The sequence below is a fragment of the Puma concolor genome, chromosome A2, assembly GCF_028749965.1.
Source record: "Puma concolor isolate L17-30 chromosome A2, mPumCon1.1.hap2, whole genome shotgun sequence".
Taxonomy (NCBI): domain Eukaryota; kingdom Metazoa; phylum Chordata; class Mammalia; order Carnivora; family Felidae; genus Puma; species Puma concolor.
The window spans coordinates 70,949,146-70,970,872 of record NC_141668.1 but is presented as its reverse complement, the minus strand read 5'-3'; the positions used below and the strand labels follow the sequence as shown (position 1 = coordinate 70,970,872).

The following is a 21,727-nucleotide window of genomic DNA, read 5'->3' as shown; positions in this document are numbered from 1 at the left end:
ATTTATATTCATTCTCATGGTAAGAAACTGGCCCAAAGCACCGGGGATGACTGGAGAAAAAGTGTCAGCTGGGTTCCTTGCTTATCGAGGGTTAAATGTCGTTTCTTTTACTCACTCTGAACATCGGCATAGTGGAAATCAGGCTACACATTACCTTGAAGGGCCAGGAGGATATATCCACGCCAACATGAATAAAACCACCCTGAAAATGAAACATATAGAGTCCAATAGTGACAATTATTAGTCACTCACCACGTGACATACACAAGAGCAAACAATTCAATAGCTTTAAAAATAGTTTATTTCCTCCTTCACAAACGCTTGAGCCTTCTGACCATGATGCAAGGCACCACAAATTAAATAAAAACATGTATTAGAATATATTTGTCTTACACATGATTCAAGACAAGTGGGATTTTGAAAGCAAACAGGTGTCGACTGCTGGGGGCAGGGGATGGGGGCAGTAAAGTAGATACGAGTATGAGGGATGTGCCCTTCCCTGCAATGTTTCCTGAAACAGGCAGTGATCATCACACTGCATCATATGAGAACTTGCCCCAAATCAGCACATCCAGGAGAGGTGCTGCGTCTCATAGTTTCTCTGTCTATAGAATAAAATACCAAAAGGACTTCCCTGACTACAAAGACATCTGCCTGCTAAGTCTTGGTACTACTAACAGAGTATGATATCTTCAATGTGGTTTTCGTGACACCAAAAAAAAAAAAAAAAAAAAAAAAAAAATGGTTTCACATAAAATCTTCATAATATAATCCATGAACAGAATTCGTACATGTTTAAAATCTGAAGCCAAGGCTGGCTATTTCTGATAATTTTGTTTTCATTTCTTCCAGTGTTTTTTTATTGTGATAAATATGTACCCAGCTTCCTACCAGTCTAAACATGCATGAAGCACTTTGCTCTGAGCACCATGATCGCCATTCAGTAGTCTCTTTGGGAGTATAATCCTAATCTGAGGAGAGCAGCACTAGTTTCTATTCAGACTTGCTCCTTCTCCCCAAATCATGTTAGTGTTGACCAAATCCCAGTAAATGTCAGCTATAAACAGAGATGTGTGAGCAGAGGCCCAAAGAATAATTAGGAGTAATTTCACAACGCTCTGGTTAAGAAAGCACACAGAAAATGAATGATTTCACCTTATAAAAAGACTCGAATTTAAACAAGAGATGGAAATGAAAGGAGGCAAACACTGTTTCCATCGGAGGTGAGGTGTTCTCTACCACAGTGGACAGAGCTGCGGCCGCACCCTGGGGCTGCTCCCACTATGGGCCTCCACCGGTGACCTGTGCCGCAGATGTGGACGGCTTGAAGAGAGGTAGGTACAGTCCAAATTTGTTTTCGATCCCTGCAAACGTTGCAACGGCCAGTCTGTAGCCTCCAACGTGATCAGGATGGGGAGCGGGCAGTACGATCCTGGATTTAGGAACCGGTTCCGATCCTACGGGTTTCCTAAAAGGAGAGAAAACAGGGTGAGAACCTGAGTTTTGTATCATTCTTATCTTGGTAAAAATGACATTTAAAAGTTGTTAAAATCTGCCTCATATAAAGAAATTGTGGAGTTCTAGTTGGTTGTACGTTCCCCTTTGAAATGTGTTTGGTTACATGATTTCAGTATTTTCCAACATCTTTTCTTTCTTTCTTTTTTTTTTTTAAATGTTTATTTATCTTTGAGAGCAGGAGAGAGAGAGACAGAGAAGGTGCTGGGGAGGCACAGAGAGAGGGAGACAGAGGATCCAAAGCAGGCTCTGCGATGACAGCAGCGAGCCTGACGGGGGGCTCGAACTCACGAACGGTGAGATCGTGCCCTGAGCCGAAGTCGGACACTTAACCGACCGACTGAGCCATCCAGGAGCCCCTTTCCTACGTCCTTTCTACTTCATCCTTAGGAATTAGATTAATGCACCCATCTTAATAACGACAGGGCACTGGAAGAGCTGAAACTTAGCTGCAGATCTAGCGGGATACTTACACGCCTCCAAAATCAATGTAGAACCATCGCTGCAGCAATTCGTACGTCAGCAAAGTTACACCAAACTGGGGTGAGGATCGAAACACACGAGCTTTGAGAAAATGGGGAAATAATAGATACAATTAGATTTTTCAAAAATTTACCTGATATCAAAGGTTTAGTTAAGAACAAATTATTTCCGTACCACCAGCTCCTTTCCACAGAGCTTTTGGGCCTTCTTCCCGCAGTATCTTCCTAAAGCAGTCCATCACCCCGCTGTAAGTGGTTTGGCCAGCCCTGGCGGCCACCTGTAATCGCGTCTTGATAACATCAGCAGGGGTCACTAAAGATGCCGCCGGCATACCTGCAGGAAAGGCACCACCATCACAGTCTGGTCACATTCTCACTATATAAAAATCACTGTGCTTTGAACTGCTGGTCGTGGAAAGAAAGTTAAGAGTCTGATGAAATCAAATGCCTCTTCTGCTGTCCTCTGGGAAGCACGGCCAGGACTGTCCTGTCTGCAGTGATGGAGGCTCCTTAAGACTCTCCTCACCTCCCCGCCCCGAACTGCTTTGGGAGCTTCCTATTTATTAATACTTTTAAGGAATGATTTGTCAGTAACACTACTTCAAGTGGTTGAGAACAAATGGAGAAAGGCTGTTTTTTTTTTTTTTTTTTTTTACTTTCCCATCTAAATCAGTCACTTGCAAAGTTATTAGGTCCGATTTTCAGAGGTGAAGTTTGTTATGTGTTTCCTCTTCACGCTTTTCTGTGGCTGCTGGCAGTCACGGGAGGTGCCTTCGTGCACACGTTCAACCACCCTTTACCCACCAAAGCCTAACCTCTCCAGTTACACCAGAAAAAGACTTCAGTGAGGGCTGAGGGCTAAGCAAACTGTGTGTGTGTGTGTGCAGGGGGAGGAAGGGGGGTGGTGATCAGAGGTGGAGACTCCCATAGATAACACTTCACGATTCCTTTTTCCTAAAACTGACATCTCCAGAAAAAATATTTGACAGAAAGCTGAAAATTTATACTGGCTAATAATCAATGAAAAAGGAACAACAACAGCAACAAAACCCTCCCAAAATTACCAGTGGGAAATTTTTCTACAGTCATTTTATCCAAAATGGGGCAGCCCATGTTTAGATTTTTTAAAAGCGAGACTGTACTCAGAAGACACTGTCTCTTATGGTTTTATTACTTTTCCATTATGAACCTATTCCAAACCAAATTGGTCAAATGCAGATGCATAAATCTCCTTTGCTTTTTTTAAGGCTTAATAATTCTGTAAGAATTTCTGTCCAAACCAACGTGGTCTGGCTCACAAGTACATCTCATCCTTCTAACAGACAGCTTTAAGGTTACAGCGTGTGTGTGTGCGTGTGCGTGTGTGTGTGCACGCGCCTAGGGAGCTCTGCACAGCACACGTCTGTATTTATCCTACTAAAGGTACAGCTCTTCCTCCATCTTCACGGACCACCTCACAAACTCCCAATGTAAGTAACTGTTTTTTCTAAAATTAATCACATTTGTTGCATGTGAAAAAGCTCACTTTATATCCAATGCTTCACTGGATAAGTCATACTGAATTTCCTATTAACTTGGAGGAATTATTTTAACTTTGAGCCAGGAATTTATCCTCCAACATAATGGAAGGAAACAGGAAAAATGCTCAGAAACCCACTGTGTTCACACCACCCATTACGTTTTACTTCCTGGTTTAGAAAGAGGTTAGCAAGGCTGTCTGCTTTCAACATGTAGTAAAATCCTCCTTGCGACAGTGGGCAGGGATGTCAGAGTGACAGGGGACATACATAACATCGGTAAAAAAGTCTCCTTCGGTTAGTTTTCATAAATAGCTCCTTGTTTTGAAATAAGAGAGAAGTAAGTACTGGGGGGCAGAGAGGAAAGATCCCGATTATGAAATAAATATGCCAAAAGAAACGTGTGTAAGACGCTTAGCAAGTTCATCTGGCAAGACCGATTGGTGGTGGTGGTGGTGGTGGTGTGTGTGTGTGTGTGACAGAGACAGAGAGAGAGAGAGAGCTGGGGGCTGGAAATACGGCAGCTGCCCAGGGCTCTCATCGTATCCCACTCACCCTCACCTCTCCCAGGCTGACAGCTGGGAGGGCCTGGGAGTTACTGTGGATGGGGATTTCTGATAGAAGACTAGTGAAACTAACCTGGAGAACAGCCTTATGTTGCTCTGAAGCAAGGCCAGGAAAGCAGTATCTACCAGAAAGAGCTTGGCCACCAGAAATCTGTTGATTTTGGTGGCCAGGGTTGGCAAAGACTCTGAGTAAATTTGCCTGGTCTCTACTGGCTTCCAAAAGGCTAAGACAACACTAACCAAGAGGTCTCGGTTTCTCTACTCCCAAACATGGGGGAGCAAGTGGAGGCTAGGAAACAGAGAGGCTTCGTCTAGGCTCCTCAACAGCAGCCTGACGGATGCTTCAGTAATGACACAGATGATGAGACCTACCTACTACCTCTGTGACAAGAACAACTGGGGGTGTTCTTTAGCCAATAAAAAATTACAACGCTTTAAAGGGGGCCCAGCGCCTAGAGAATAGAAGTTCATTTATAATAAAAAGAAAGCACAACCAGCAAAATACAACTTTGGGGCAAGGCAGCCTCAATTTTCATAAATATCCCATTAGTATTTGTAAAGACTGTGCTTCTCTGTTTATGGGATACAAACTTAATATCTGTTTATTTTGGATCAAGGTGAAGGGATTCACAAATTCCCTCCTCGTCCTTATATATAGTATCTATTTGATGGATCAGCTTCTAAGGAAAGTGTCAAGATTTGGAATGGGAATATATCATGTTCTTATCATACTCTTAAGCTGAGGTTTTTTTTTTTTTTTCAACGTGTTTTTTTTTTTTTTTTTTTTTTTTTTTGGGACAGAGAGAGACAGAGCATGAACGGGGGAGGGGCAGAGAGAGAGGGAGACACAGAATCGGAAACAGGCTCCAGGCTCTGAGCCATCAGCCCAGAGCCCGACGCGGGGCTCGAACTCACGGACCGCGAGATCGTGACCTGGTTGAAGTCGGACGCTTAACCGACTGCGCCACCCAGGCGCCCCAAGCTGAGGTTTTATAAAACAATATTACGTTGATACTACATAGGGGTTGATGGCAATATACCATGAAAGGGTTTTAGTTTAAAATAGAACCAGAGGATATGAAAGGAGGAGATTCTCAGGCATGCTCCCTCAGAAGAACAGAACTTGAGAACAGATAGACTAATTACCCATAAATGCTTGACTTGCACAAGACTGAGATCTATCTCCTAACCAATGAACATGTGGCAAGCAATCTCTCCTCATCCTTAAGCCAAGGAATACTGCTTGGATGCTGCCTGAATGCCCATCAAATGTTTTAACATGCTGTCCTCTCCCTCCCCCACCCCTTTGCAACTTTCCTGTTGGTTCCGAATAGACCCAATTTCTGGTCCATTGCAGCTTGTCTCAATTTATGTCTTTATTTAGGCAGACACTATCTGCTTAGTGAATTTTATTTTTTATAAGTGCAAAATAAGCCTCTGTGCTTCTAAGTGCTATTTTTAAACCCTGAATTCCATTCAGTCTGACATTAATATTGCTAAACTTGCTTATTGTTGGTATTTGCCTAATACATATTTTCAACCCGTTCTCTTTCAGTTGCTCTATGTCACTGTTTTCTCAAACTTCAGATGACTAGATTTCCTTTCACAACTCGTCTAGAATAGGCATTTTTTACTAGGGGCACTGAATACATTCAATTGTGGTTATAATTGTGGTTATTAGACTTATTTCTGCTATCCAATATTGTGGTTTTTATTTTCTGTTTCTAATTGTTCCCCTTTTGATCTCTACCCTTACCCAATTTAAATATTACGTACATTTATCACATAGTACACTATTTACAATATGTACAATAAATGTACATTTGCACCCTTTGCCAGCAAGCCCTTCTTATATAAAAATACATATTATCAAAGTCACCAGTTACTGAAATCACTCTCAGGTTTAACTTTTATTTGCTCTGTTTCAAATATCCCATAGTTTTTTCTTCCTTAAATTCACTTTTCATTTTGCTTTAGAGATATCTGTGAGGCGTAAACTTTGAGTTATGGGAGAAACGAACTTGAGACCTGCCCCCCTCCTGAACGCTGGTGTGTCTGGGAATGCCATCGAGGTTCCAGACATCCCTTCCTTGGCATTTTAAATTGAAAGGGCTAGGACTGCAGATGAAAACATGAGAAGTGAGCTTTTATTACTGATTTGTTTTCTGTCCTCCTTTTATATTACTTCTCTCTAGGGAGCTCCTATGAAATAGAAGTTAGACCTCCTGGACTAATCCTACATGTCTCTAACACATTTTCTCCTTTTCTTATCTCTATATTTTCGCTCCATATTGTAGTTCTTGTTTCTGTTTTTCCACGGCTTCATTTTCCAGATGTCTAATTTGGACTTTGAGCATACCCATTCTATCATTCAGATGATGCATGGATTTTTAATTTTGGCAATCCTTTTACTAATTTTCAAGAAAGCTTCCTTAAGAATGTTCCTCTCAAATCTCTCTGCAGATCCTAAGTATAGTTCTTAAAAGTCCTCTTTTCTCTGAATTGCCTGTCTTTCCTGGAATTCCTCTGTTTGTTTCTCTTCTTGCTCCTTGTCTGGGGACCTCTGGCTGTCTATTGATACATTCAAGTTCAAAGAACAGACTGATTACCTTAGTGCTGGCTTCTACCACCACCTAGGTCAGTTTCACCGGCAGGTTTCTCTCCCAAATGGGGGGAGGGGGTCGGGGGCCAGCAATGGGCTTTGTGAAACGAGGGACTCCTCTGTTAACTGGGGACAGGGGTTGGGGAGGTGGCCTAGCAGGGTTGGGACCTTCCAAGCTGCTGAAACGTGGAGCGCTTCACTCTGGGAGTAGAAGATATTATCTTATGCTCCTGTTGCGAAGAGCTGCGTTCGTTCGTGTGTTCGTTCGTTCATTCATTCATGCATGCATGCAGGCATGCACTCATTCCGTCTGTGGTGAAGGTCTGGAACCTTAAGCCTTAGCCGGCATTTTTTCAGTTCCTTACACTCAGCCTTCTCCAGGCAATTGGTGCCTTTCTTAAGAGAAAAGCCAGGGGCTTTCAGCCTGGATTCAATTGTTGCCCAAAGCTACGTACAAAAAAGGAGTAGGTACAAAAAAGGAGTAGGGAGGACTGAGCCCCACCTTCCTGCCAGGAATGCGGCTCTTTCACTCCCGTTAAAGATTTACCTCACGCCCTCCCCCACTCCTGGTATTCTATTGTTCACTCACTGGTTAAAATTCTTTGGTTCTGCTCTTACCTTAAGAGCAGTTTTTCCTGCCTGTGTTCTGGGTTGTGGCACCCTCCAGTCCAGTTTCTGAGTCAATATGCTTCTGTTTCCTGCCTTCCGAGGGCTGGTGCTAATATTTTCTAGTGCCAATACGAGTTTTAAAAAATGTATTTCCCGACATTTTAAGGTATTTGGGTTGAAAGGAGAGACAGATGAATATACTCAGTCTATTACTTTGATTCAATCTCTCCTATTACTTTTTTTTAAGGATCTAAGAATTGCTTAAGTTATTTTAACCTTTATGTTCACATAACTAACAAATTTATGTCAATAGTACTTCTCTCCTAACCTCATTCTTTTAATACGTTTGCAAAACCATCCAGACAATCACACACATACAGCACTTCCATTAACTGTGTATTGAATAGCTTTTAAAGATACTCCTGAGTTACAACTTAATCTAAATTTGATTTATCCTTTACCTCATCACTGTCAATTAAGATCACCTCCAATGATGAAGCTCTAAAATTTGAGAAATTCTAGATATCTTTTATTTAATATTATCTGTAAGCCATGTCGAAATACCCTTCAATAATCAAAAAGCAACATGTTCACTGCAGGGAATTAAAACTTAGTTTCTTAATTTCAGGCTCTCTGCTTTGGCTCCCACCTTCTAACACAACAGAGGCATGCTGGCCAATGAACATAAATTCAAATATTGGTTAGGCTTACTCTATCCTGTGAAATAATGGAGATGTTCTCAGTGTTTAAAGATGTTCTGGGGCGCCTGGGTGGCTCAGTCAGCTATGTGTCTGACTCTTGATTTAAGCTCACGTCATGATCTCATGGTCCTGAGACTGAGCCCAGCTTAAGATTCTCTCTCTCCCTCTCCCTCTGTCCCTCCCCTGCATGCATGCTTTCTCTAAAAAATAAGTAAAGATATTCCCAGTTTACAACCATATACATATATCTGAAAAAAAAAAATCAATATTCTCCAGGTTTTGAGATATCAAAAACCACTTCTGTTAAAATACTACTAAGACAATCTAACTTCAGGTCAAATAAAATTTTTAGAAAAAGACAGTACTTACTAAATACTGAAATTACTATCAAAACATAGAAAGCATGATCATATTAATTTAATCCCAGATCCATCTTATTTATAATACAATTATTCAACAAAAAATATATGTATTCTGTGTAGCAGATATTTTATATAAGAATACACATAAAAATAGTAGTAAGACATTTTTGTGTTACAATAAAAAAGTCAGTGGTCAAATTGCTATTTGTGCTTATTTTGAGATAAGTGTTTCTCCTTTCTCCTAATGACAAAGATCACCCTGACCCTCGGATAGACATACTTCCGGGGATTCTGCGCATTCTCCACCAGTACGTCTTCTACCTAGGAAATGCCTTTGTTCTCACTGGCATCCCCAAAGGGAATGCGGGGGCCTGACCTATCTTCCATACACCAGCCCACACAAGTGTGCATTTTTGTGTTCACTGCCCTTAATGATGATGTTGCACTGGGCACAACACATGTGTAAACAGAAGTGTTTTTGCCCTTCTCCACACTGAATTCTGTGATCTGGCCGCCGAGCACGCCAGCAAGGATCTACACTCAGCAGCTGGTTGTCCTGCTTCCTTCCATGACATCAGTAAACTGCTTATCACTAGATACAGATTTTTATGTTCATCTTATAACAAAATACATTACTTATTAATTCAGATGCATTTTTAGGCATTTTTTTGTTTGGATTTGAAGCTAAACAATCATGTGCAAATAATGCTGATTTCATTTCTTCTTTTATAATATTTATGCCTCTTACTTCTTTTTCCTATTTTACTACATTGGCTGGAACCTCCAAAATAAGCCTGAAAAACAAGGATGATAGAGACATCCTTGTCTTATCCCTAATTTCAATGAGAATAGTAGTTATTTGCCCCTGGCTTTTGATAGATGTTATTAAGAAAGTGGTTTAGTTCTCCTTATATGGTTTATACAGATTTGTGCAATATGCAAGCCCATCAAGCTTTCAGGCTAATATGTTCTTTGAAGAAAAAAAAAACAACGGATGACAGTCTGTTTTGTATTTTTCCATACTATAGGGAAGCAGATGGATAATAATGAAAGTAAAGTGTTGCACTCAGCTCCCAAATGACTCAAATGACCTTCACCTCCTGCATTTACACCTCAGCCTCTGTTCAGGCTCCTTGTACATTACACAGAGCTGATGGGTGTAACCAATAGGATTGTGTGGAAGTAAAGGAGTGTGACTTCCAAGGTTTGGTCACAAAAGACATGGCAGCTGGGGCTTTGCTCTCTTCCCCTGTCTTCTCTCCCCACCCTGGTCTCCCCTTTCCCTTCATCCCTCTCTGAGCTGGCTCCTGGGGGGAGGGGAGGCGGGGGAAGGGGAGTCAGTCACGTTGTCACAAGAACATCCAAGGTGACCTACAGTGAGACCATGTGGCAAGGAACTGAGGCCTCTTGCCAATGGCCATGTGACTGAGCCACCCTGAAGGTGAATCTTCCAACTTCAGCCAAGCCTCTGGCTGACATCTTGACTGCAACCTCACGCCAGACCTTGAGCTAGAGGCACTCAGATAAGCTGCTCCCAGTCCACAGAAACTGTGAGATGATCAGTGTTTGCTGTTTCCAGCTGGTCAGTGCTGGGGTAATCTGTTATGCAGCAATAGATAGCGAACAGAGAAGGTATCTGAACAACAGCTCTGAAAGATGCTGGGACAGCTGCACCGCTAACAAGGCAGCATGGGGACATAAACCAGTTCCAACTTCCAAGAATAATGTACTTAATGCATTAAAAACAGTCATGCTTTTTACCAGCAAACTCACTTTAGAGAGTCTATATCTCCAAGGAAAAAATGTCCCAGAGTAGGGGAAAAGCCTTTAAGCACAAAGATATTTTTTACAATATAATACATTTAAATTTTTTTTTGAAAAAAAATTTAAAAATCTAAGATTGAGAGTTAGATAACTATACGACAGTTAAAAACTATGTTTACAAAGCTTTAAAACATATAATGTTATTATTGAACATTTAAAAATACTTATTATGTGCCAGGTACTTTCTTGGATCTTTCCATTTATTAATGTGTACCTACTGACCTCAAAATAACTTTATGAGACTAAGACCATTTTTTACCCATGTGTAGATGGGGAAACAAGAAGAGAGGGGTTACACAACTGCAGGTCACACAGTTCTAAGCGGGGAAACTAGAATTGGAATCTGCCCAGTCTGGCCTCACAGCACATGCCATTAACCATTGTGCTGTGATGGCTAACAATGCTTCAGCTATGAAATTAAGTGAAAACCACATATCCACAGTGTGATCATAGTTAAAACTATGCATGGTCAGATACCACCTTACAGCTGTCAGAATGGCTAACATGAACAACTCAGGCAAAAACAGGTGTTGGCGAGGATGCAGAGAAAGAGGATCTCTTTTGCATTGTTGGTGAGAATGCAAGCTGGTGCAGCCACTTTGAAAAGCAGTATGGAGGTTCCTCAAAAAAGTAAAAATAGAACTACCCTACGACCCAGTAATTGCACTACTAGGTATTTATCCCTGGGATACAGGTGTGCTGTTTCGAAGGGACACATGCACCCCCATGTTTATAGCAGCACTATCAACAAAAGCCAAAATATGGAAAGAGCCCAAATGTCCATCGATGGATGAATGGATAAAGAAGACGTGGCATATATACACAATGGGGTATTACTCGGCAATCAAAAAGAATGAAATCTTGCCATTTGCAACCACATGAATGAAACTGGAGGGTATTATGCTAAGCAAAATTAGTCAGAGAAAGACAAAAATCCTATGACTTCACTCACATGAGGACTTTAAGAGACAAAACAGGTGAACATAAGGGAAGGGAAACAAAAATAATATAAAAACAGGGAGGGGGACAAAACAGAAGAGACTCATAAATATGGAGAACAAACTGAGGGTTATGGGAGGGGTTGTGGGAGGGGGGAATGGGCTAAATGGGTAAGGGGCACTAAGGAATCCACTCCTGAAATCATTGTTACACTATATGCTAACTAATTTGGATGTAAATTTTAAAAAATAAAAAATAAAATTAAAAAACCCCCAAAACTATGCATGGTTAAAAATGATGCAAGGGGGAACAAATTAGCAGAAATGTTAAATAGGGATTATCTTAGAGTCGTGGAGTAACAGATAGTATTTTGTTATTTACCCTTTCGGTTACTTTCCACACTTTCCAAGTGTTTTACAATTTAGCAATATTGTTTTCCTAATCATTAAAAAAAAAAAAAAAACAAAGAAAAAAAAAAACTGAAGGAAGAAAATAAACCTCCAAAGAGAAAATGACAACATCAACAAAAAAACCCAAAAACACCTGCTAGTAATTTCTACAGCTCTGGTAGCATGGATTACCTAGGAAATTCCTACCCAAAGATAAAATCCCTTCTGGGTGGCTATCTGCCTCCAAGAGAAGAGTACAGGCACTATTTCTGTTGTATTTTGGAGAGAGGCCTAGACTTTGATCTTGAGCTCTAATACATATCCTCTGATTTTACAACCGATTCCTGGAATAATTTACAGACAGATTCTCTTGATTTTGATGTAATACTGACCAACGTTTATTGAGTATTTACTATATGCTAGGCACTATGCTAAGTCCCTCACATGGGTGTTCCCACTTGTATCTCACAGGCACACTCTGTAGTCAGTACACTTATCATCTCCATTCACAGCCAAGGACACCGAGGCTTGGGGTAGGTTAGGTAATTTGCCCAAGCAGCACACTACCAACAGGTGTAGCAGTTCTCCCCAGTAGGTCCTATCTTATTTCAAATAAGTTATTTATATTGTACAATGTACAAAATGCACTGCATTATAACCTTTTGGTTCAGAAAATATTATCATGTATACACATGTAAGTGACATACAACAGGGCACAGTCAACCAATGGCTAAGTTGGGATTAAAACTGGGAATTCTATATTATAGTCTCGAAATCATTATTTTTTTCTTGATAGAGGTAGTGTGGCCTTGTACAACAAGGGTCCCTGAGCAGCCAGGAAAGGGCAACCTTGCCTCATTTACCAACATCACTGCCTTTGAAAGAAAAGGGATTAACTAAGAATTAAAGAAAAGCTCCATGGGTTCCTGCCTTAGGGGCTCCCCAGGTTACAGGCAGGTCCACAAAACAGCAAACAACTTCTCAGATCAGGGGCTTGTTCTCCTGAGACTCAAGTCAACAGCTCTCTGGAGAACAACACCTGTATCAAAAATGTTTGGACCCAGCCATCCCAGGACTGCCTTAGGGTTTGTTAACTCATTAAATGTTTGCCACCACCTGGAGAGCGAATCCAGATTGTTCCAGCCTTTAGGATCTCTGAACCAGGGGCATCAAAGATCCAACTGATTCCTGCTGTGGCTATAATCAAATTTCCTCTGGGAATTTACATTGGGTTGTAGAGAACAACCTTCCCCCTCATCATCTGTTTTTTTTTTCTTTTTTTCTATTGACATAGTCACTGTAGCACTAAAAACAAGGAGAGTCATTTCCCTCTGGGATTCAATGAACACACACACCCTGTTCCTGTAACACAGCGATGAGGAGTCAGTAGTCAGTACTACGTCACTTTTATCTAGATTCTGGACAAGCATTTATATACCATTTCAGTTAGACACTTTAAAGCACAATGATTCAAATTTGTAAAAACTTTCAGCTAAACAGTCATCACTGGTATGCTGTGAAGTGGAATTATGAAACTATAGGGAACTTGGAATTTAACAATGCCAAAAAATGCACCAAATTTTTCTGGACCTTCCTGGCAAGAAATTAAGCTTGCCTAATCTGGCACCAAATTTTCCTGGCAAGAAATTAAGTTTGCCTAATCTATTCTGCCAGAAGGTTAATTTCTTCTCCTTTCTTTTCAGTAGCCATTCAAAGCAATCTGTAGCCTACCTCACATGTGCCCAATCAAAATTCCAAGGTAGTGACATGGGAGAGGGGAAGAACAGAGCCCTGTGAGGGCCACTCACCAGCTATGGCGCCAGCCAAGAGCAAGCTTCCGGGACTAATCTGCCCATCTTCATTTGCAAAGGAAGCCTTCACATGAGCATAGCATGGGAAGTAGATGGCCGAGAAAGGAATGTCCCGCAGAAAGCATGCTTTGGCACCCTGTACATTTGAAAAGGAAGAAAAACCACATGAAACACATATCCCATTGAGAAGATCAAGCTTTTCTGGAACTTACCTCAGAACAAAATATTCCTGGAGAAGACCAAATTTGTACTCACAAACTGAAAGGGGAACAAAAAAAAAATAACCCAAATTCTGCAAGTAACAAATCTGAATTTTGTTTTTCAAAAATAAAACAAATTTCATTGTGCAGTATGAGAAAGAGGGAGGCACTTCTTGTTTATTGCAATGGCTAGATTTTGATTAAAACACTTTTGGAACTCTGCCCGCAACATCTCTTTAAATCCCTACCGATGGCAAGTCAGTCACTGGCATCTCAAGGAGGGTCTGTACTCAGAAGATGGACAGCAAAAACCAAGAGGCCCCTTTGTTTACATACTAGGAAGCAAATTATATAGGTGGCAAGGGAAGAGGTTTGTTCTTTATATTGTTTAAGACTCTGATGAAAGTGTTGGACTCTTTCCCAGAAAAAAATTACACATACGTAAAAAATTATATACCTTTTGAAGGGGTTCGTGGATCCCCTAACTTATTCACATATTTGCCCCTTCTCCCCAAGGGTATGAAACATTGATAAATGCTTATTCTAAAGCCTTAAAATATTTACAATAATTCCTACCCATTTAAGAGCTGTGTATAGAGCAATCAACAACTAGAGCAAAATCTTCAAACAATTTCTAGTGTCAAAATAATGCATGGGGAGGCCTTGAGAACTGATGTGTGCCTAGAAATGTAGCGTTCTGATGAAAACCACAAGACATATATTGTACTTTAGGCAGGCCAAATGGGAAGGAAGTCACCCCTTTTCAACACCTAATGATTTAGTACCATTTCTTTCACAGATTTCTAATACCTAAAAATTTCCACTAAAGAAAATAATGAATCCATCCAGATTCAACAGAACTAGCCAAGCCCAGTGACATTTAGTAAGGTCTAGTGATGTTGGATCGCAGGTATTTTTGCTTGATGCTAGGCTCCACTGTCAAGGTTCCTTAACACTACAGATCTGTTACTATAGCCTTTGCTTTCTGACTCCATCATTACACTCCTGACTCAAACTGCGACTGTGGGTAATAAGACCCTTAGTCTTTTTCATACGAATTGCTAGTAACCTAGGTCTACTATAACTTAATTAGTTGCCTTAAATAAGTAACATAATTAGGACTTTGTTTCACCCTATTTAAATTCATCCTAGCTTCGCCCATCCTTCTAACCAGAACAAATGCTTGGAATCTGGATTCTGTTGTGTTGGCTACTTCCCAGTCAACTCACCCATGAATGTGTTAAGATATCTTTGTCCTTTCTATATAGATATTTAAAAAAAATGGGGGGGGGGGGCAAATCCACATCATGTACTGCTTGCCAATCAACCTACACTTTTGTATCTTGTCTACCCCCGAAACTGTTAAATGCCTAACTGAAAAGAAGAACCACAAAGTGGTTTTATACATGCAAAGTGATGCTCAGGATGATTAATCCATCAACTACACATTTATTAAGGGCCAAACTATTGGCTTCCTCAGGGGAGATCCTTGGAGGCAGTGCCCAGAGAAAGTCCAAAACTCAGGATAGGACTCTCCAATATTTCCACCTCCCCCAGCTTTTTCAAGGATGAAAAGTACAGTAGAATGCCAATATCCATGCACAGCATCCAGTCCTTCCCATGTGATCATTACTGTGTGAGAGTAACACTTTCACCCGTTTGTTTCACTATTTTCACTTCCTTTTCCTCATTTTGCCTCCAAACCTTCCTAGGAGTTGTGCTAGTCATTTACTCCCATGCAGACAGTGTTTGGGAGATATTCAAATTAGATGCCAAATAACCAATTTAAATTAAGATCAGTTAAATCTTCTTCACATCTGGCTCTCCATATATAGTGAAAGAAACACTGCCATAATGCTGACTTTTTAAACAATCTCTTTAGAGTAATTTTTAATAAGCTGATACAATTCTTCCTCCCACAAATCGTGTTTTTTACTAAACCTATTAGTTTTTACTTTTACCCTCACCTCCCAAATATTCACATTTTAGAGCCAAACTTCAGTCTATTTTTTTGCTGGTAATACTTTTCCTTCAAAATGTTTCTCCCCTCATTATAAAATATTAACTGCTCATCATAGACAATATAGAAAAGCATTAGAAATTAAAATTGCTTAATTTTCACCAGCTAGAGATAACCACTGCAACTGTACATGTTTTGGAGCTTTTCTTTCATCAGTAGCATTAATAACCATTCCATGGTTGAGACCATCATTCTGTGGTTCTGAGTTATCCTTTTCTTCTCTTTAAATTCATGGTATGTGGTTTTGTGGGGTTGTCTTGGGAGGTTGGAGTGGGGAAGGACTGGTATGGTCTAACATCTCTTTTATTACTCAGCCATATTGCCCAAATTTCCTTTCTATTTGTTGTTTCCAAAACTCTACCGCCATCTTTGGTCTTGGCAGTCCTGTGGATTAGGCCCCATATTCTCATTCTTCTCAAAGCTTTGTAATGACTTTACTTTCCCATTTTCCTCTCTCTGGTCAGCCTGGTTCCTCTTAAATAAAGCTGTTCAATGCCTCACTCATCTGATCAAACAAGGTACACCTGTCACCGTGCAACTTCCTTGATGAATGCTAAGCTGGGAACATCAACACCTTGAATATCACCTCTTCATTCACTTAACCCCCAAATACCACCCTTTCCACTGAGCATTCTTTAACCAGAAGGTAGACAGGCAGTGAATTCCACACAGCTCCACATTGTCTGCACTTTCTCCATGACGTTTTGGGTTTTCTTCATGCTCTTATATCTTGCCTATATCAGTGTTGCCTAATTCAGAAAATAAGCAACCAGGGGTCAGGAACCAGGGGCTAGAGAACACTCGGCAAAATCTTTGGCTGTCAGCTGGGGCATGTTTCTGGTGACACTGATTTGACTTTGCCAACTCACACAAAAAAGAAAACACAATGAAAAAGAGAAACGAGAGGCTCTGGGATATGCTGTCAGGCTCCTACTGGGAAAACAAACTCAATTTCTTGGAAAAATATATTAGAAACCAAAGCCAAGCTTTTAGTTTTCAAATAAAGATCTATAATTTTAGGGGGATACAACAGCGCTTAGTTGACAATTTTGTACTGGGATATTAAAATTTGAAAAAAGGAGAGGAAGACAGCTGCTAGCCCCTCTAATGTTATGTGCCTTCAATATGATCAGAAGGCCATGGGAAGACATGATCTGAAATTAGAAACATCCTGATCAAAACACAGACAAGCAAGAACAAATCTAAGGGAAGAGTGGAGCTGCACTATGAAACACCAAAGGAAAAATGGTCAGGAGGATGCCGTATTTTTCCTACCTGGAATCAGACAATGTGGTCCAGTAATCTATGCGTGCTAGAGAGTGAACGTCAGACCGTGAAGAGAGGCCATAGGTTTCTAATTATTTGAGAAAAGGGAGAAGGAAAAGCCAAGAAAGAAAGCTATCCTATGGGGCCAGGGGTTTAGGAATAAATGAGGGAATAACCACACAAGTCCTGAGGAGGTAACACCTGCAGTACTAACGTAAGGAGGGAGGGGGACGAGGATGGCTGTGTCTCCTTGCCTCTCCTGGAGCCTGTACCCTTCCACAGCACAGCACCTCAGGCGTCTCCCTGCAGCAAATCACTCTCCAGGGTCAGGAGGTGCCCGTGGCCTCTCTCACACCACAGGCATCTAAGTCCAATTCCCAAGGAGAGCTAACTTTGCAAAAGGCTAGAGAAAAAGACTTCTTAAATTTCCCTGGCCTCCTCTCCCCACCACTGTCTTCAGGTCTAAGGCACAAAGGCAGGTGCCAATTTGTAAGGCTGCCTCAGGCAATACCTGACCTGTGGCTCCAGTGCAATGAAAAGGGAAGCAGGATGTGAAAAAGGCTTTTAAAGTTCCAACAGGGAGAATGTTTCTCTCCCAGATTCCTTGATAAATCCTTCACTTCACGGTGAATACCCATTCTCCAGTCTTACATCACAATACAAACCTGTCTGACTTGAAATCTACTTGTGCCACTTACAATTTTACTAAGTGATCAGCCATTCTGAACAGGCAACTTTATAATAAAGGGCAACATTCCATGCTGTCCAACAGCCTGCGTCAGCAACACAAAAATCATGACTTTGGCCATTAAAAAATTAATGAATTACAAAGTGTGTGCCACCTAAAATAAATCTTTAAATCTTCTTGCCCTATAAGAAAATCTACACATTTGCCTGCCTTAGGTCTTCCTCACTGGTTCTCTGGACATCTCTGCCCTCAGACACTCTGGTTAGCCCCAAATTTCCTTTGTGCACACAGTAAAGTCACTTGGGGGGGAAATTCATAAATACAATAAGCAATCATCTAATCTCTTACTATTCATTAAAGCACTTTCTCCAAAGAGGGAAAATTATTGTATTTTTTAATTTAGTGGGCCTTCTTAAGTAACAGACAGGAACAGTAAAAGGCATCTCAGGGGAGACCTATATATAAATAAACTAGAATCAAAACTCAGATCTAGTTTAATTATCCACTCTGGCTCCATTCCTATTTTGTACCATTCTAAACCCTCTCCATCATCATTCTACTTAAAGTCTAGGAAAACTTCTTCAAGGGTTGGTCTCACTTAACTTACAGTTAGGAGTCTAAAACTGACACAGGCTAGTTAGGCTCAGAGACACTGGCCATAGTATCACCATGGCATCAGAATTCTTTCTTTTGCTTCTCATGCTTTTTTTTGATATGGATACTGTGGAAAGCCCAAGGGAGTTTAATCAGTTCTTAAGTTGCTGGAATCATCCACGCAAGTTTACTCTGGCAGCTCTGTCAGGCATGAAATTGTCAAAAGATAGAATACAACAGGATTTCTCTCTCTGACACACACACACACACACACACACACACACACACACACAGCTAGCTAGCTATCTCCAATATCTTTTTTTCTTCTTTTAAAGCTCTTCATCTTGGATGGTATCACACCTACCCAATCAACCTGAGGAACAAAACAAGCCTTAAGAATGATTGCTGATAAAGAAGTCAGGGCCACAGCAGGTCTTTTTGCATGCTAATTCCTGCTTATTGTAGCTGTACCTGCAACTACAGCTCTAAACAGAACATTTCTAATACAGAGGAAGGTAATTACATTCACAAAGGCACCTCTGTGTCAGGGCCGGGCACCAGGAGCCAGCAGGTCTGGGAGACAGAGGCTTAACAGAGACTCCTGCAATGAATGCACATTGTCTAGCATGGGGGAAAATGCCAGACAGAGGGACCTGCAGCATTCAAGACAACAGTGGTGCACCTTGTCTGAGGACGTTATTTAATGCTTCTGGCACCTGTAGTAAGAGCCACCCCTCCTTTTCTACCTTACAGGTTTAGAATTTATTTGGCATGTATAATTGTATATTTTGATCCTGGAGCTACAAACAATGGGCAGCATGTCATGTCTTGATCCCTTAGCATGCCTCTTGGTTTCTCCCAAGTGAGTTAACCCTTGTATACACAGTCTGGCAGCAATGCTCCTGCCCAGTCAAGGGAGAGTTAGGCCCACGTGCCTGGGATTTAAACAGGGTGAGTTTCAGTATCTTGCTGGGAAATATCACTGGTGCCAAGACTCGTTACGTGATTGTGTCACTGGTGTTAAAACCAAATGAACCAGCCAACAACTGGAGACTTGGTATCAGTGACACTGAAATTACTTCAATTTGAATATAAAATATCAAAACCTATTATTTAGTTTCATTAGGCCAGGGACTTTCAGGATATTGGTTTCTCCTTAATTTCACTGCAATTCTGACCAAAGCATCTTGGCAACTCAAGGTTTTTTTGTTTTTTTGTTTTTGTTTTTTGCAGGAAATGCCACTCCTATGTTGGTTCTGGTTCTCTACTCGTCTATTGCACACTGCTTTGCCACCAATGATGCTCATAGTGAGACAGGCTGGAAACCTAGTTAGTGGCACAGTTTTATGACATGAAATTTTGGTCTCTGAGCATGTCACCTTCATAAATCTAATCTATAAAACACATCCACCTTTTCAATTTTTCTTTTCTTTCCTTTCTTGCCTTCTTTCCCTTGACATCTCCCTACTATTTGCAAGTTCCACAATCTGTTACTACTCTAAGAGTTTATACCCTGGAAATTTTAATATACACACTCATGGTCTTTGTTAACTTCCTCCTGTATAATACATGCATTTTATACAACTTACATTATAAGCAACCCTCCCATCTTATGGTCATGTATTTTAATTCTAGCTTTAAAAACATGACACATTATAATTACCATTACACATATATTTAAATTCACACAATTCTACTTAGACTAAACATTTACCACTTTGTCATTCCTTCCTTACTGCATCTCAAAACTGTCATCTGGATCACGTTCCTTCTACCTGCAGTATTCTAGAATTTCCTTTAGTAAGGGCCTGATGGTTATATACATTCTGAGTTTTGCTATGTCTTTATTTTATCCTTGTTCCCAGAAGACATTTTTACAGGGTCTAGAATTGTAGGTTGAAAGGTTTTTCTCTTTCACACACGGAAAACACCATTTCTATGTCTTCTGGCTTCCACTGTTCCTGTTTTTAAGTTAATTGTCAGTTCAACCATTCTCCTTTGAAGGCCATTTGCTTTTCTCTCTGGCCATCTATGAGCTTCTCTTCAGCCTTGGTATCCAGCAGCTTCACTCTGACATGTTTAGTCTAGATTATTTTTATTTAATGTCCCACTTGCTATTTGTTGTACTTCTTGAATCTGTGGATTGATAGCTTTTAATAGTTGTGGAGCATTTTTAGCCATCATCTCTCTTTTCCTTCTGGTTTTCTTTTATACCTATTAAACCATCTCATACTTTCCTCTATGTCAATCTCCCTTTGTCTCTCATTGCTAAGTTCTAACTAGAATCTTCCAATTCACTAATTCTCTCTTCATCTGTGTTTAATCTGTTGTTAAAACCAGAATTTTGAAATGTTCAGTTTTAAATTTTAATCATTATAAATATTTTCACCCTTTTTCATTTTTTAAAACAAATAAAAAACACTAATTTTATTTTTGATAATTTGTAAATTTTAAGACTTAGTAGGTTTAAAATGCTGCCTGTTGTTTTTTGCTATCTTTTCTTAAAGTACCTTGTTGCCTTGTGTGACTTCAGATTTTAGACTATGAGCTGTTCAGTTTCCTTGCAACAATATCTATGAAAATTCTTTGAGGTCTGGGTTGAAGGTGGGCTCCTTTTGAGAAAATGTGTGTTTGCTCCTGTCAGATACCTGTGGATACTACCAATTTAAGATTTTGCCAGCTTGAGAGTTTTCATATCACCCAAGAAACATAAATTCAGCATTCAAACCCATGTGAGACAAGGTTAAAATTCCTAATTACCTCTAGGGGAGGGAACCCTCTCCCTTTTCTTTCCCTCCAGAACCAAAGCAAGTTTCCTTATAGCCCAGAATAGTAAAAGTGAGCATTTTTACTTTGCCCTTACACTGAGGTTAGTATAACCCTTTGAGGGCCAGCTTTATGGAAGATGAACTTTTTCAGGACCAGGAATTGGGTAAGGCAAGACTGGTCCCTAATGTAGAGACTTGAAGGAGGCACTCAGTACCAGAGATGTTCAATACAAGGTCAGCACCCGAGACTAGGTGCCTCCTTACATTTTGTGACCTAAGTGTCTTGCTTGCCTTGCCTTTTCTACCCCTTTCTTTTAGACTTAGCACTTTAGGCAATACCTGGTTGTCCCTTGGGACATCAAAAATTAATGCTCAAGTTCAGGTGTTTGGCAAATGCCTTGAAGGCCAAAGCCAGCTTTAGGGTTCTGCTTATCCCACCTAAATTTTGGCTTGAATATTCCTCACTAGCTCATGAATTTGAAAAGTCTTGAACAAAATATATTAAAGTATATTACCCATTTTTATTTGTTTTCAATGGGATGATCAGTTCAAATATCCTAACTGCCAATGGCTCGAAACCCTGTGGGGAGAACTTAATACCTTAAAGAGGAGATGCTCAAGCTGGCTTGTTCTTGACACATTCCCTCAACAAGTTTCCTTCAAAATGTTGCAGTATTACACAGGCAATGCCCTTGATAATTCCTTTTTAACTTTTTCTCCTTGATGTAGATTTCAAAGTCCAAAGAGGAGGAAAAAGCTCTTTATTCCAATATCCTTCAGCACATTCAATGAAGGCCACTTCTCTGCATCATCAATCATTACGGCTGATCAGCTAGTTGAGCTGGGTATTCTCTTCGTGTTCTATCTTCCTACA

At 40.5% G+C, this 21,727-nt stretch overlaps 1 protein-coding gene across 8 annotated transcripts in view; it reads right to left on the bottom strand.

Moving 5' to 3' along the window:
- Window positions 1-283: 283 nt before the first annotated feature.
- The window catches only part of SLC25A13 (solute carrier family 25 member 13), a 193,176-nt gene continuing 171,732 nt past the window's right edge, over window positions 284-21,727 (bottom strand). For all 8 annotated transcript variants that reach the window (XM_086695884.1, XM_086695876.1, XM_086695865.1 and 5 more), the window contains 4 exons: window positions 13,315-13,453; window positions 2,173-2,331; window positions 1,989-2,079; window positions 284-1,468 (listed from right to left, as the gene is read on the bottom strand). In XM_086695884.1, the coding sequence (XP_086552010.1) occupies window positions 1,282-1,468; window positions 1,989-2,079; window positions 2,173-2,331; window positions 13,315-13,453 (576 nt within the window). In that variant the 3' untranslated portion in view covers window positions 284-1,281. The remainder of the gene's footprint in view (window positions 1,469-1,988; window positions 2,080-2,172; window positions 2,332-13,314; window positions 13,454-21,727) is intronic.